The sequence below is a fragment of the Marmota marmota genome, unplaced genomic scaffold (assembly GCF_001458135.2).
Source record: "Marmota marmota marmota unplaced genomic scaffold, marMar, whole genome shotgun sequence".
NCBI lineage: Eukaryota > Metazoa > Chordata > Mammalia > Rodentia > Sciuridae > Marmota > Marmota marmota.
This window is the reverse complement of record NW_026000206.1, coordinates 184,970-200,812: the sequence shown is the minus strand read 5'-3', so window position 1 is coordinate 200,812 and position 15,843 is coordinate 184,970. Positions and strand designations below refer to the sequence as shown.

At 40.0% G+C, this 15,843-nt stretch overlaps 1 protein-coding gene across 1 annotated transcript in view; it reads right to left on the bottom strand.

Moving 5' to 3' along the window:
* Nucleotides 1-11,389, bottom strand: part of LOC107152947 (pancreatic triacylglycerol lipase) — a 50,393-nt gene extending 39,004 nt beyond the window's left edge. The window contains exons 1-3 of the mRNA XM_048791267.1: nucleotides 11,307-11,389; nucleotides 11,126-11,171; nucleotides 9,816-9,970 (exon numbers count right to left, since the gene is read on the bottom strand). Of these exons, the coding sequence (XP_048647224.1) occupies nucleotides 9,816-9,970; nucleotides 11,126-11,171; nucleotides 11,307-11,309 (204 nt within the window). The 5' untranslated portion in view covers nucleotides 11,310-11,389. The remainder of the gene's footprint in view (nucleotides 1-9,815; nucleotides 9,971-11,125; nucleotides 11,172-11,306) is intronic.
* Nucleotides 11,390-15,843: the final 4,454 nt, after the last annotated feature.

The window sequence follows — 15,843 nt, the reverse complement described above, 5'->3', positions numbered from 1 at the left end:
CAGAGAAGAGAATCTGTAATTACAATATGTATATACAAGCATTGAGAAGGGGAAGATTCTAGGTGCAGTGGGAAAGCGGAGATTAAGAACTTAATTTAATCTACAGGTTGTGACTAATGGAGATGAAGAAAGTCTTCCTGGACAAAATGATATCTACACAGAGGTTTAACAACAGGTAGGAGTTAAACAGATGGAAAGACAGGAAAGAAAATTCTAGAAAGAGAAAGAGTTTTTACAAATGTCCAGAAGCATCTGAGATCAAAGCCCTATTTGGGAACAAGGCTGGAATATGGAGTTCCTAAAGGAATGTTCTGAGATGAGACTAGAGTCCTGTGTGACAGTCAGACCCAGGGCAACCTTGCAAGACTCACTAAAAAATGTGGATTCTTCCCTGGGAATCACTGGGGGAAGCTTTGATTTGTGCTTTAGGAAGATCATATAGACTGAAGAGAGGCAAAGGGTCTAGGAAGACCCACGGGGAGCAGGGAGACCAGTCAAGAAGCCTCAGATGTGTCTCATCCTCATCTCTTCATGTCATCAGTCCTGGCATGACTGATGAGGAGGAGACACAGAACTTAAAGATGATGGACAAAGAGGCAAAGGTGATACTTTCCACATGGGCCTAATGTGAGGGTTCACTTTGGGCCTGGAAATCTGTCTACAGTGATCAGAATGACATCAGTAATATTAATAATGGACATGATGACAGTACCGTGTAAACAATATTCCTAAGCTCCAGTGCCCCACAGAATATAGCAACATTCAACAGTCATTTGAGGTTCTTCAGACTAACTGCCAATTTGGATTTTAATCACAATATCCAGAAGTTTCACTGGACACACGGACATTGATGACAGAAGACAGAGTGTATTGCTTCACTACTAGATTTATTAGCAGTAAGATGGAGTGACACATGTCAGCTGCCTTCTAACATGCGGTGAGGGTGAGCAGAACATCCTCCCTCACAGTCTCTGCACTACAGAATTTGAACCTGTGGAGAGAAAACAGCAATAGGTCATGTCTTCCTGGCACCAGCTGGAGGGCTGAGCATGAGGACAGCCACTTCTCTCCCCACTAAACCCAACGCAGTCTGAGAGGGGGAATGCCCTGTGCCCAAGGCCAGACATTGACTGAGAGAGACCTCTCCTGTGAAGGACTGAACCACCTTTCCAATCTTGTAATGTGGTTGTGCAAATAGTATACAGTGGAGCTGTTAATCACATCCCAAAGGACTGGTAGGGATCATTTTCCATTTAATATTTTCAGACTATGATTGACTATGAGTACTGAAACCACCCAGAGAAAAACTAGAATGGGAGAAAGTATTGTACGCAAGAGCCATATGGTTGAATTGTAGTTAGGTGTATGTTTGGCTCTTTAAGAAACTGGTAAACTGCTTTCCAAAGTGACTTCATCATTTTATGTTACCATCAGCAGTGCATGAATTAAAGATTGTTTTTATCCTCAACACTGCTTGATATTATCCATCTTTTTTTTAATTTGAACCGTTTAAGTAGGTTTATGATGGTACCTCATTATGGTTTTAATTTACATTTTTTCAATCAATGGAGCACCCTTTTTGGACCTTGCATCTTGTAGAATCTACTTGTGATTTTATATTTAAAGTACATTTCATGTAGGCATAGTACAGTTGATTTTTTTTAATCCAGCATAAATTCTCTGTCATCTAATTGTAGTATTTAGTCCATTTTTGTTTAATATAATTATTGACATGACTAGGTATAAGTCCATTGCCCTTCCATTTGTTTTCTATTTGTCTCCCTGGTTCTCTTTTGCTTTTTTATTCCCTCTTTTAGATTATTTTTTTATTTCATTTTGTCTCCTTTGTTGGTTTGTTTACTGTAGTTCTTTATCATTTTAGCAAATGCTTTAGAATTGACAGCATATATTTTTAACCTATAATATTTTACTTCCAAGTAATATTATACCAATTCATATATGGTATCTGGGAATAATTGGATCATTTCAAGTCTTGCAAAACCTAGATGAATAATTTCCTATAGGAGAGAAGACTGTCCTAAACCTTCTACCTAATGTCTCTTGAATTATAAGCAGGTGGAAACAAGCACTGTTACCAGTCTGAGCACTGTTCTCTTCAATCCTTCAAATGCCTGTTTTCCTGACCATGCCTAGTTTGCTCACAGTCATGCACTGATTGGTACTGTGCTGAATATTAAGGGGTGTTTCCAGAGCTCTAAATTCTCCCTCTCAAAGTCTCTACTGCCTGGTAGGCTGTGCCATGATATCTGGTTCCTTAGATTCTCTGATTCTTGGCTCCATCTCTTCAACTTAGAGATGATCTCTTCAACTGGATTCTGCCTGCATTCCTCCCACCCATGCCACATCCTGGAGACTCAGGCAACAAGTCGAGCAGGTTTAAGGCTCCTCCTGGTTTGTTTTTTGTCTGCCAGGCCATCACTGTCCTTTTCGCTTGAAGATCAGTGCCTTGAAAACTGTTGTTTTGTATCTTGTCTGAATTCTTGGTGGCTTCATTGTGAAGGTGGGTGTGGGGTCTTTATGAGGACAATGGCCTGACAAAAGAAGCCCCAGTGCTCCGCCTTTAGGTTTGGCTTAACACTCAAAAACAGCTGAGGTTGCTATTATGATGATGATCATCAGTTCACCTTTTCTGGTAGTTGACCTTGGTAAACACCCTTCAGCTCAGAAACACCTTACTTAGAATCAAGGATTGACCTATGGTACATTATCTTCATTAAGTTCAGTGATATGGAATAGCCTATTTCAGTTCCCTGATAAATTAAATGAGTTAAGCAATAATTTGGTGAACCCATGAAGTTTGGGGGAGACACAGACATTGATGACATATACAGCAAAAGGTTCATCTGCCCAATGAAACGTTCCTTAGGATGGTGAAGCCAGTTTCCCATTCTAATACTTAATTTGTATCAGATAACACAACTCTGACTACAAATCTATCAAAGTTGCTTTTCCTAAAGTACTGCACTGTCTCCTAAAGACACAGAAGGTATTAGAAAGCAGGTGTGGCTGGGGTACAGGTGAACCACTGTAGGAAGTTTAACTTAAAGGAGAATTTTAGTGGGGATAGAATTGTAATCACTACTTGATTCTTCTCAGCCCTTTGGATTTTTATTACTTACACTCTTCCATCGTTTCTTTCCACTGTGATGCTAGATGCTCCCACTTTGGGTAGTGATGGGTTGATCACATTGTTATACCAAATAAATTTCACCTTCTGCAAGTCCCCAACGTCCACATCAGAGTCAAACTCATTGGAATGAGTATAGCCCGGTTGAAGAGAGCCCCTGGGAATGAAGAAATTGACAAATATGCATAGCATATACATAAAATAATCATATGTATAAATATATACGTACATATATATTTCTAAAACCAGTTTATAAATTGACTCTAGCAAAAATGATCGATAGGCATTGGTCATTCTAATATATAAAATAAATTCACATATGTATGTTTAATCCGTGGTAGGTTTTGTAATCAGTAACTCAGAGACTTTGAGTCACATCTTTGTTTTAATAACTTATAACATCTTTTAGTCACAATGCCATCCCTCCCATGATTCAACAAATAATGGCATCATTGTATCAATCTTCTCCCCACTGTTTTGTGGGGAATAGTTATTTATTGATTATAAAATCTAGTGCTAGGCATCATAGTAAACTTTAATGATTTTCTTAGGAAAAAAATGGGAAAAATTCAGAACTAGAATTCTGAAATGTATTAAGGTGCAAATGTGAAAGAATATCTTTCTTCTTATTACAGGTGACAGCACTCTATTCCGATACAGTAAAGAATAAATAAACTCTTCTGTTGTTGACATACATTACACAGGCACAGTATTTCAACATTCGAGCTTAGAGTGATATTTTTACTCACTTGTAAATTTCATACTGCTTAGAGTTTCCTGCATTTCCAAACAGAGAAACCAGCATATGTCCTGTAACCTTCTGCCCAGACAGTGTGACAGACACCTTGTACCTCCAACCTGCATAGGAGGTTAAATTACCAAATGTTAGCTTATAAAAAAGAGACACTGATAATGGGTTAATTTCCATTTCACTACTGCAGAACGTTAAAAAACTTATACATGATGTTGGTGGTAATTCTTCAAATGAAACAGTCATAGTCATTCCTTTATCTCAGTGTTCAGGGAATAGTTATTGGTTAGTTAGGAATTTCCAAAGTTAATAAATATATTTTCAAGCCAAGAGACTAAGGAGTACAATTTGCTTAAAAAGTTTTTCAATCTGACAATGTGCTCTTTAATATTCTAAGAACTTTATATTAAAAGGTTGTGGAAAAGTAGTAGAGTGGACATTTTCATAAGTCTTTGTAAATTCTCTTTGATCACCAAATTTTAGAGTATTGCCATACTTTTGTCTAAATGGTTTGAATTTATTTTAAAAATTCTATACTTCAACTTTCCCTTGCCCTGGAAATGAACAAATTTAGGCAACCAAAAGACAGTTCCCTTGATACTAGTCAAAAGCAAACTAATAGGTGTTGCCCTTTTAGCCTAACATGGGACACACTGGGGATGGGATAACATTTGTCTTTATTTTTACAATATTCTTAACCCTATTCACTGCAATCTAAGTCTGTCCTAGAGTCTGTCCTCAAGCCTCACCATTGCCACACCCTCCACTTCCCATCCTCCCTAGAGTTTATGATCCTAAATATCTCTTGAATCTGTCAACTACTTTCCACCCCACCACCCCTGCCATCTTTCTCTAGAATTACTTTTATGCTTATACAAAATCTCACGATTCTGCTGAATGAACTTATGACTGAATAAAAAAGAGTGAAACATAGGAAGACTTCTGAATTCAGCCAGAATCAATTGTGAAGAAATTTATGTCTGGGGTCATTACTAGTTGAGGCCCCTCACTCTGCTCTGCTACCCAAATCAGTCATCATTACCTGGAGCACAGCACTATACATTTTTCTGTACTGGGGAGAGGTGTTTATAGCTTTTGAATGGAAAAACAATTTTACCCATTATCAGTGTCAGGATAAAATGCATAGCACTGAGAATCTAATGTAAAAAATATAGAAACTTACGTGAGAAATTACTCTTATCCCCAGTGTTCAGATAAAATTTCTGGCCCACACCATTTGTTTTTCCAGAATATCTATCAGCATAATGACCCATCTGTGGGCATCCTCCACTTGGACAGGGGAAGCACTTGTTCTAATGAAAACAAATGATGAATGAGAATGCATTTTCTTTTAATGGTGCACCATCTTTTCCAATATGTTACAATTAAAATATTCTAAAACAAATTCTTTTCTAATGGTAAAAGGGATTTTAATAGTGTCTCAGCAAAGGTTAGCAGGGCATCTCATGATTCACAAGGATAAACCAGCAATTTCACTGTTAGATAACACAATAGTATAAAAATTGCATAATGTGAGAATGTGTGTGTGTGTGTTTCTTTTCTCTTCTGTCTCTTTAAATGGCCCCTGTTACTTCCTGCCTAGTCATTAAAATTTATTCTGGAAAAATTGCATAAGAAAGAACAGGAGGTGGTAATCAGTTTCTGATATGCAAAACGGGACCATTAGGAGAACAATATGCTCAAAAGTCAGCCTTTCCTTAATTCGCTTCCATTTAGCATATCAACAACCAAAGGATTCAAATCTCAGAATTCTCCCAATTTTGAGAAAAATGTTCCAGTTAGCCTTTGTCTGAAGAAGACTTTTGTAAGAAAATCTTTCTGTACCAAGGGATTCTAGTAAAAGGGAAGAAGAGGGAAGACAGACTATGGAAGACAAACGTCCATATTCCCACTCTGGAGGGGAAAGCTACTCCAAAGAAAAGGCACATGGCAGACTCCTGAATTGGTGGACCAGATGACAGACATGGCAGAGTCTCAGGGCTAGCATCCATTACATTACATAATGGGCAACTGAACTCGTCATGAAGAAATTGCCAAAGCTCTTTAATGACACTGCCCAAACCAAAAAAGTAGACAAGTCAGAGACTGCATCTCTAAATGCTGATCATCAATAAGGCAGACAGGGATATGACCTAGAGTCCAAAGGTACCAAGAGACCTAGCACCAGTGGACCCTGAAGTCATTCCCTTTGGGAGGCACACTGACCAAATCACCATCAGAATTCCTGGCCCTTTGAGAGAAGTTTAGAAAAGGATCAGCTGGTGAACTACATCACTCATGAAAAGTGATAGTCACAAAATTCAGATGGTGGGGCTTAGAATATAGCTCAGTGATCCAGTGCATGTTTAGCATGTGCAAGGCCTTGGGTTTAATCCCTAGCATCAATAAAAATAAATAAAATTTAAGAAATAAATAAAATTCAAACAGAAGGTAGAGTCTACTTACTGCCGAGAAAACACTATAAGAGGAACAAGAGAATGCAGCAAAGCCAGTGGGGTTGACAATACTATCAGCATAATACTTGTAGCTTCTTAGGTGATTACATGCTGCAAAGTCACGAGTTCCTGTGAAATCAGACATGATTACACGTCAGTGACAGATTTTTCTTTTATAATTTATCATCATGATCAGAATATAGTTATTGAGTAGATTTCATTAATTAGTGTGAACCCATGGAGATCACAGTACAAAATCTTTATGTAGTATATTTATGATTTGTGAAGCAATCAGAAGTACTGTTTTAGGTTATAATAATTAATGCCATTGTTAAGTGAAATGGAAAAATAACTTGAGAAGGAAGATTAGTCCACATGGCTATCAGTGCCACTTAGTATTCTCTGAATTAGATCCTTTCAAATTTGACTGCAAATGTACTTTCTTTCCCACAGTCTCATCATGCCCTCTTGTCCAAATGGGATCCTATAACTTGAAGACACAGTTCAAAGCCCTTTGTCATGTAAAATGTGATACTTGTTCAATGTCAAAGCAAAACAAAATGAAAACTTTCTCCAGTGAAAATCCCCTTGTAGATATAATGGTCTCACCTTCCCAAATTCCATCTATGTCAACAATCTGAGAGAGAATATTCTTCTGACATCCGGGCATTTCTATTCCTCCATTTGGAAAGAAATCTAGGTGACCCACAGTTTGGCTCATTCCAAACCCTGGAGAATTTTTAAAATAAGGGAATGTTTACATTACTGTATAGACTCAAGACACTAAAAAACACTCTGATGTGTAGACTTAAAACGTTCTAGAAGAACAAGTTGTGGAACTTACCTAAGTTGGGGACTATTGGGGCACTATCAGTGTGAATCGCATCCACAAACTGAGCATCACTGGGGTCCAATCGGACAAGTTCAGGTGTACCCTCAAAGCAAGGTTCAGCTGGATCCAATCCTAAAGCAAATAGGATTTGTCATTAATTATGTCAGGGTTCACCTTGCTTCATCAGTTACAGACCTGAGCACAAGTATTGGCTGTAATGGTGAGTTTCGAGTTCTTTTCTACCTTATCATTTTCTGAAGGGATTATATGTTTCTAGTTTGTTATTTGCCTGAATGAGAATTTTCCCCAGACTATAAACTTTGCCATTACTTATGGGTGCTTAGTCCCTGGGAGAATCTTGGTCACTAGCACAGTTACCATAAAAGAGGCAGACCTGGAGAGACACAGAACTAAATGCTGTCCAGGCTGAGTCCCTACTAGACTGTATCTCCCACAGGGCAAGGATCTTGACTTTCCAGGACATGGAGTCCGTAGTCTGCTTTAGCACAGTGCCTGGCTGAGTAAGTTGTGGTAAACATTTACAAATGATGGGAAAGAATGTTCTGGAAGAACATCTTTTCAGAAAATTAAAGATAGAAATTCCAAATGCTCCCATCAAATGCAACCAACTTACCACAGTATTAAAGAAAGAATCATCTGGTCAACACAGAAGTTGGGAGAGGACGAGGAAAGTGGTCTTTCCTTGGGGAATTTTGAAATAGTCACATCAGAGTTGTTTTAGGACCTGGGTATCCAATATGTAACCCACTGGCCAAATGCAGCCAGTCTTGGGTTTGTGAAATAGTATTTGAAAAGTGTTAGCAGCACCAGAACTTTCAGCCCAGGGGAGCCTGATCTTCTGCCCCAGTTCCCCCAACTCTGGGATAGTGGTTGATGAAGTTTGGGCTTGTTAATTACTGCTATCGAAGTAAAATACAATTGATCATAAACATTTGAGCTCTGTGGATTAAATTTCATTTATTCTATTATTTATGGCATTTATTCATGATATATTTTTGTGAATACCTAAAAAATGGGAAATAGATATAAATAATGTTTCTGAATATTCTTAACTCACATGTTAGTCACCTATAAAATATTTAAATGGTAAATAGTGTACTGAACACAAATGATTGACAGCAATAAGAAGCCTTGGGTCAAAGAACATTCTAATTTCTGATCATGAGGCCTATTCAAACAAGGTACTAAACAGGCTGCACCAAATCTTCCTCCTATATTTCTTTTGAACCTTATAGAGGTACATGAAATCTAATTTTGCAGTTTTTGCTGTTGTGACCAACCTGTGATTCGTCCAATGGCCCCATTGGTCCTTCTTCCAGCCTCCCCAGCAGCATGGGAACCCAGACTGTGGCCAATGACATGGACATTGGAAGGCGAGTATCCTAATTGAGTCTGTTGGAAAGAAAACCTCTTCAAAATGTTTCCAAGTATGGCAGAATTCCTGGTGAGCACAATAGGTGACTACAAAACCTTGATTTTTAAGAAGGTACATATGATTCCTTCAAAGCAATTGACCCTTATGGGTTTATTTTTTCACAGATATAAAGTGGAAAACAATTTAATTTTAAACTAGTGCACATAGAGTTATATTTTGTTTTATTATGATGAAGAGAAAATTCTTGAAGGATATGTGAAATTGTTATCCTAGAGAAGATGAATCAAGTGTTCAGATTAGGAAACTAAAATGAAAACAACTATTTAAGCACATTCAAGTTTAACATTTTCTAAATTTTTGGTCACCCAAGCAGATTAGCTTGTTACCATTGTGCTTCTCTCCAAAAAGATGAACAAAAGCAAAAAAAAAAAAAAAAAAAAANGCCATTGTTGAACTTGGGCTAAGATGTCTGCTATGCTATTTGTCATTCAGATCTAATTTCCACACAATTTAAGCCTTCTTATGTGTGTGGATCTCTGTGTATCTGTGATCTATCCATCCATTCAACACTGTGAGATACATCTATGTATAGATGTCCCCCCATTATGTTTGGATTATGTGTCAATATCTATCGTAAGTTGAAAGTGTTGTAAGTTGATAATGCATTGAGAACCCCTAAGCTGCCAAACATCAGAACTTAGCAACAGCCCTTGTAGAGAATCAGTTGTTTACACTGGTGATCTGACTTGGAATCCAGGTTAGCTGCTGCTGTCTTGTGAGTATTGTTGGCGTATCACTAGACAAGAAAGGATCAAGATTCAAAATTCAAAGGATGGTTTCAACTGAATGCATATTGCTTTTCCACCATAGTAAGTTCAAAAAATTATTAAGTTGAGCCATTGTAGGTAGGAACTATCTGTGTGTGTGTGTGTGTGCACGTGTGTATAAAATATTGGATATTTTATGTTTTTTATATGTATTGCATATGTATTTTTCCTACATTTATATATTTAAATGGTGTTATAGAGTTAGGACAATTTAATTAATTATTAACTTAACATGAAGTTAATTGATCTTTTATAAACAAATTACATGAATTAAACTCATCACCCTAAAAGTCTACAAAGATACAAACTCCACTGTCTGATTAGTTCCCCCAGGTCATGGGATATGCAGTATACTAATTACACAAAGCAGATGGAACTAAGGGCTGAAAACATGAGGAATTTTACTTGATAGTTGTCTTGGTTCTCGTTAGTGTACAGGAGGAAGCGGGTGTTGACATCTGCTGGACTCCAGGGCAGTACTTTCAGGGGTCTTTCCACGATTCCTGACCATGGGGAGTCATCACTGAAGCAGCCGAGTCTGTCATAGCAGACTTCTTTTCCTGAAATCACCCAGAAGAGTTTCAAGGATATTAGTTTAACCAGAATGCTCTTTAATGGCGTCACAGGCAAAATATGTGTCAAATTGCATTTCATGGCAGATCACCTTCCTCTACTCTCCCAAGCACCTCCCCTCCCACTCATACTCTCACAAAGCAGCTTCAAAGGTTTATGCCTCTGTGGCGGAGAGGCTGCTGCTCCTCCCTGCGACCCCCTCACTGCCCTGTATCTCTGCTCAGTCCCAGGCAAGGACTCACTTTAGCTTCTCCACCCAGGTGTCATTCTTGTGCCCCTGGTGCCCAGGAATGGAGCGGCCTGTGTTCTAACTGTGGTGGGGGTGGGCATGTGTTGAGGCTCCTGGCTCCCAGGGGCAGCCCTGTGGCTTTGCACTTTGGGTGGAGAGGTCAAGTTTCATGCAAGGGCCAGAACTCCACATCTCCACCTTGAGTTTGCAGGTAGGTTTCTGACCTAAATTTGAGCCCCATTGTGGATTCCTGTGATGCAGAAGGTAGGCAGAAACAATCAAACATGTGGGATTTGACACACTGCGGGCTGGCATGCTACTTCATAGAGGGACATCTCCAGGAGGGCTCTGGAGAGAAGGCCACATTAATAGCACTAGAAAGAGTAGTAGCTGTCTCAGGGCTGCATCCCTCCACATCTTTTATGTGCCAGCTGCTGGGCACCATGAGCCACTCCTCTTACTTAAGTGTCTCAGTCAGTCCAGGAGAAGGGTGATGTCATTTTCCTACTTCACAGACAAGACCCTGAAGCAAGGAGGGGCCTGGGATTTTGCTCACGGTCATGGAGTTGTAGGTGACTCAACCAAGGTTCAAACCCTTCCCTTGACTCCATGCTAGGGCTGCTAGACTCAGAAATTAAAATTATAAGTCAAATTTGAGCATCAGTTAAAAAGGGAATTTTTTGTCTAAATATGTCACCTATTTGCTCTTTGAATTATTTCCTGCTTATCTCAAATTCAGCATTAACGGGCATTATAGATTTTATCCGGCAATCCTGCTTAGATCTTGAGCTTTCAATCCTGCACCTCTCTGTTTTCCTCCTGACCCCCCTCGTGGCTTAAATCCAGCCCCCAAGGCCTTCTGGAGCAGACTAAGCAGTGAGACTCTCAAGTCCAGCTCAGCGCCTTTTCTTACCTGCTACTGCTCCCAGCAGCAGTGCCAGCGACCAGACCAGCAGCATCTGCATGAAGACAAAAACAAGGTTGAGTGTGGCCTAGCGAGGCTTGGAAAGTCGGCTTTCCCCACATCACTGAAGTCTTTGGAGAAAACGGGTGAAGTCTAATAAGTCAGCCTGGGAAGCTCGTGCCCCACTCACCATGGCAGATCCGTCAGGTTCCACAGACAGCTGGACAACACCGAAAGGCCCTTTTATAGGCAGCCTTATCTTTTCGAGCCATGCCATGGAAAAGTGGCATGAAAAGAGAGAAGGCTCCAAGGTCATATTTCTAATTTTAATCTCAGATAAGCCTGTATTGACAGGGGAGGTGGTTTCCACAGTGCTCATGGGAAGATGAGGAAGTGGCAGGTAGGAAAGTTCTCTTCCGATGTGGCGAGGCGGTGCTCAGAATCACTGTCATGGCACTCTCGTGAAGGTTCTGGTTGAAACTGGAACTTTTTACTTTGTGGTAGATTGCTTTAAATGGCATTTTAAAAGACTGGAACGAGACACCATAATATTAGGGTGCCAGAACCATTCAGCCCAGGGAGTCACAGATTATATATTAAGATGTATGGTCAAAAATGGCCAAATAATAATTCACTTCCCTGACAAAATTCATAGGTAAATATTTCAAAGAAAAAGCAGTAGACATTTTTGTATATGAAAAAAGTTCAAGAATATTTGGCAAAGGAAATATTAAAATAAAAACAGATGGCATAAGAAAGGACTCTATGGACAGGAGCCTCTCAAATTCCTGAGAAATTCTTTCTATGTGAGCCTTGATCCCTGCTCAGGGAGGCCTCTCCAGCCCTCCTTTGATTGGTTCCCAGTCCAGCTGAGAAGCCCTCCCTTAGTTCTTCCCCACTTGAGACCCGTCACTGTCACTGGTGGGTCATAAACTGAGGGGGCTGGAATTGCCTGGGTCCTGTATTCGTGACTGAGCATCCAGCCCAGGGCTTGTTTCATGGCAGGCCACCAACACTCCCTTGTTGAATGAATGAACAAACAAAAAGGGAATTGTGTTAGTGAGCTTCTCATTGCTTTCACAAAATACCTCAGGAAAACCACTTAAAGGAGGAATTATTTGGCTTATGATTTCATAGCTTTCCTTCTATGGGCCAGCTTCTTTTCTTTGGGCCTATGGTGAGGCAGTATATCATGATGGCAGGGTGTGGTGGAGCCCAGCTGCCCTCCCCATGGCAGTGGGGAAAGGGACAGGGGAGAGGGAGGATGGTGCCATAGTCTCCAAGGGACACTCCCATGGACCCACTGCCTTCAGCTAGGTCCCACCTCCTACAATTTCTACCACTTCCCAGGAGTTCATTCAGCTCTGAATCCAAAAATGGATTAAATCACTTCATGATCCAATTACTTCCCCAAACTCCATCTCTGAGTATTGCTGTATTGGGAACCAAGCCTTTAACACAAAAGCTGGGAAGGGAATGGGACACAAGCAGCAGTCTGTCATGTCAGCTGCACATGAGTGACTTCCCCTCAATCCAGTCCTGCTAAACTCTGTGAATCATGAAATTTTATCAGCTATGCAGTTATATTCGGACCTCTGTGTGCCGCTGTCTGCGGGTGTCTGTGTAGGTAGTCTGAGGCAGAGACTGCTGACAGCTTCCTACTGGGAGCAGAACTAGATTCTACTCCCCCACCCACCTTGCAGGGAGATGGGGCCACGTGGCCACTTCTGGTGATGTCATGGGAGTGCATGGATGCCCCCAAGTTCCAGTTCTACTCCTAAAATCCCACACATGGTCCTCCGTGGCTTATGCTTTGATGTCTTGAGGCAGAGAAGCACCACAACCCTGAAGACTATGTGCTGAAGCTGGCAGAACCCAAGATGGAAGGGGCCTGGGCCCCCTTCTTGAAGGGAATCCACTCAACAGTTATAAGCATCACTTTCGTATTTTATATGGGCAAGAAATAAATTCCTATTATTTTAAACCACTGAAATGTAGGGGCATAGCAGTTAGTATTATCATAACAATTATAAATTGTTTATTATATAGTTTCTTTGACTTCCACAGCAGTTCTGGTACCAAACAACCATTCCTGGACTACATATTTTACCATGATATTTGGATGGTACTTAGGCAGAATGCTAATTCTTTTATAGGATTTTTTTCCTTTAACATCTTGTTTTTTTTTAAATTCCATTGCTTGACAATTTTCAAATTAAAAAAAAGCAATACAGAATCAAAAAAACAAGCAATAGCAAGAGCAAACTATCCAATTCTTCACCCCATTGTGGTGGAATTTTAATTTCATGTACACTTTTTCAGATGGGGACCATTATTTCATAGGAAATAGAGGCCATATAATACCCTAGGATTTAGTAAAAATCCATCCCATGTTGTCTAGTTGCCCAGACACAATTAACATGAAGTTGAAGCAGCTGAATTTGATGTTCTGCATATGTAGGAGATTCTCAAGTAACACCAGGGACTGGAGTGTCTACCCAAACCCTACTTTCTACCAGTCTCTGGCACTTGCTCTTCAGTTTTGGGGATTGTAGGCTTGAAGGTCAGCCTTATAAAGGATAATGGAACCTTAGAAGCTCCTTCCTCAAGTGCCCCATACCACAGAAAACCTAGGGATCCCACTGAAAATTAATTGCCTGTATCCCAGATTCACCAGAGCATTACATACCACACATTCAACTTTGACACAGAGACTCTAGACACTTAAAAATAATAATGCCAGACTTGGAAGTGCCTGATCAAATAGCTCTATCTATAGTGTAAATATTCACTTGTAATATTCTGATTCTGGCAACATTGTGATACTGACCTCCAGAGGAGGGAAAGAAAGGCCGCGGAACACCTGTGTGGCCAGATAACCACACGTTAAATAAACTGGGTCTCATTTACTTAGCCTTCAGAGGGCTTGTCCTGTCCTCCCTTTATCTAGCTCAACCACTGCCAGGGCTCTCCATGGGAAGGAGGACATGTTTTCATGAAGATCCCAAACTTCCATGAGCAGAAAAATACTGTGATGACAGAGGTTGGTATTGCTTCACACCTTCCAGAACAACCATGTTGCCAAATTTGAGGATCTAGCTCACCCAGACCCGGCAAGTAAAATTACAGTCAGCCCTCCACTGAGATGCATTATTTAACTTGTGCAAGCATACCTAACATTTATAGCATTAAATTATTCAGTTGTCATGCTTTTTTATTTTTTTTGCATCTATCTGTCTCCCAATCTGTGAAAGATTTAGCTATTTTTCTTATGAATACAGAGAATCTCAGAGAGTTTAAGTGACATGTCCAGGGACAAAGTTGGTAAGAAACGGAGCTCATTCTGGAGCCTCCATGTCTGTCCTTTACACACCGTGAGACCAGTGGTTCTAGAATATAGACTGGTCATGACTTCCTAAAACCCAGTCCCCCTCCTCCTGGCCTTTGCTTTCTTGCTCAGTACTGATCAAAGGCAATATAATGCAAGCCTTATTAAAAATGTAATAAGGAATAAGTGAAATTAATTTTAATAATTTATGTAATTAATATATCCAAAATGTTTGTTTTTCACGTGTGACTCTTGCCACATTGAAATGACTAATGGTCCCATGTGGCTTGTTGCTCCTGTATCAGATAACAATTCAGGTGACATTTACTCTTCTTTTTTTTTTTTTTTAAATATTTATTTATTTTTTTAGTTATCGGCAGACACAACAACTTTGTTGGTATGTGGTGCTGAGGATCGAACCCCGGCCGCACGCGTGCCAGGCGAGCACGCTACCGCTTGAGCCACATCCCCAACCACATTTACTCTTCTTGATATCACAAACAAGACTTTGTTGTTCTAGCTGTCTTTTATTAGGTTTCTAACCTGATTGACCCAGTTATATACCTATTTGGCCAATTTTCAAGCTCCTGTGAACTCCTTTAGAAATATGAATTCTCAGGGGGTTTTGAATGGGAGCCATTTATAGGTACTTAAAAGAATAACAGGAGCTTCTGGATGAAATTGATGATGTAGAGAGAAACAGAACCTGAGATCCCAGTGTGGCTATTGGGAGATGTAATATAAAAGGAAAACGAAAGAGAAAGAACAAAGGAGAGAAGAAAGAAAATGTCTTAACCAATATGTTCCCCCAGTTCTTTTTTTTTTAATTTCTACTAATGAATAATTTTGTTGCCAACTTGACTTGGTTTGGGAATGCTTAGAAAATTGGCAAAGTACACTTCTGGGTCTCTTTAAGTATATTTCCAGAGAAAATAGGCTTTTGACTCAGCAAACTGAGTTGGGAAGCACATCCCTGAATGTGGGCAGTGCCATCCAATAAACCCTTGGATGGAAGGAAAAAAGCAGAAGGGAATGCTAGCTTGCTTGACCTTTCTTGAGGGGGTATGTTTTTCTGTTGCTGTCATACATGGACATAGATTCCAGTTTTTTAGCCTCTGAATGTGGACTTATACCAGTGACTCTCCAGGGATTTTTCAGAACTTCGGCCTCAGACTGGATCTACAACATTGGCTTCTCTCTCCTTTCAAGGTTTCTGGCTTCTTGGACTGAGCAGATAGCAGCTTCACTGCCTCTTCAGATTTTGCTTCTCTGGGAATCATATCCAGGTCCCCATTCATGCTGGGTGAGCACTGTATCACTGAACTTACACCCCTGCCCCTTGATTCTATTTCTTTGGGGAACACTAACTAAAATTCTTACCTAAGATATCTTGAAACCA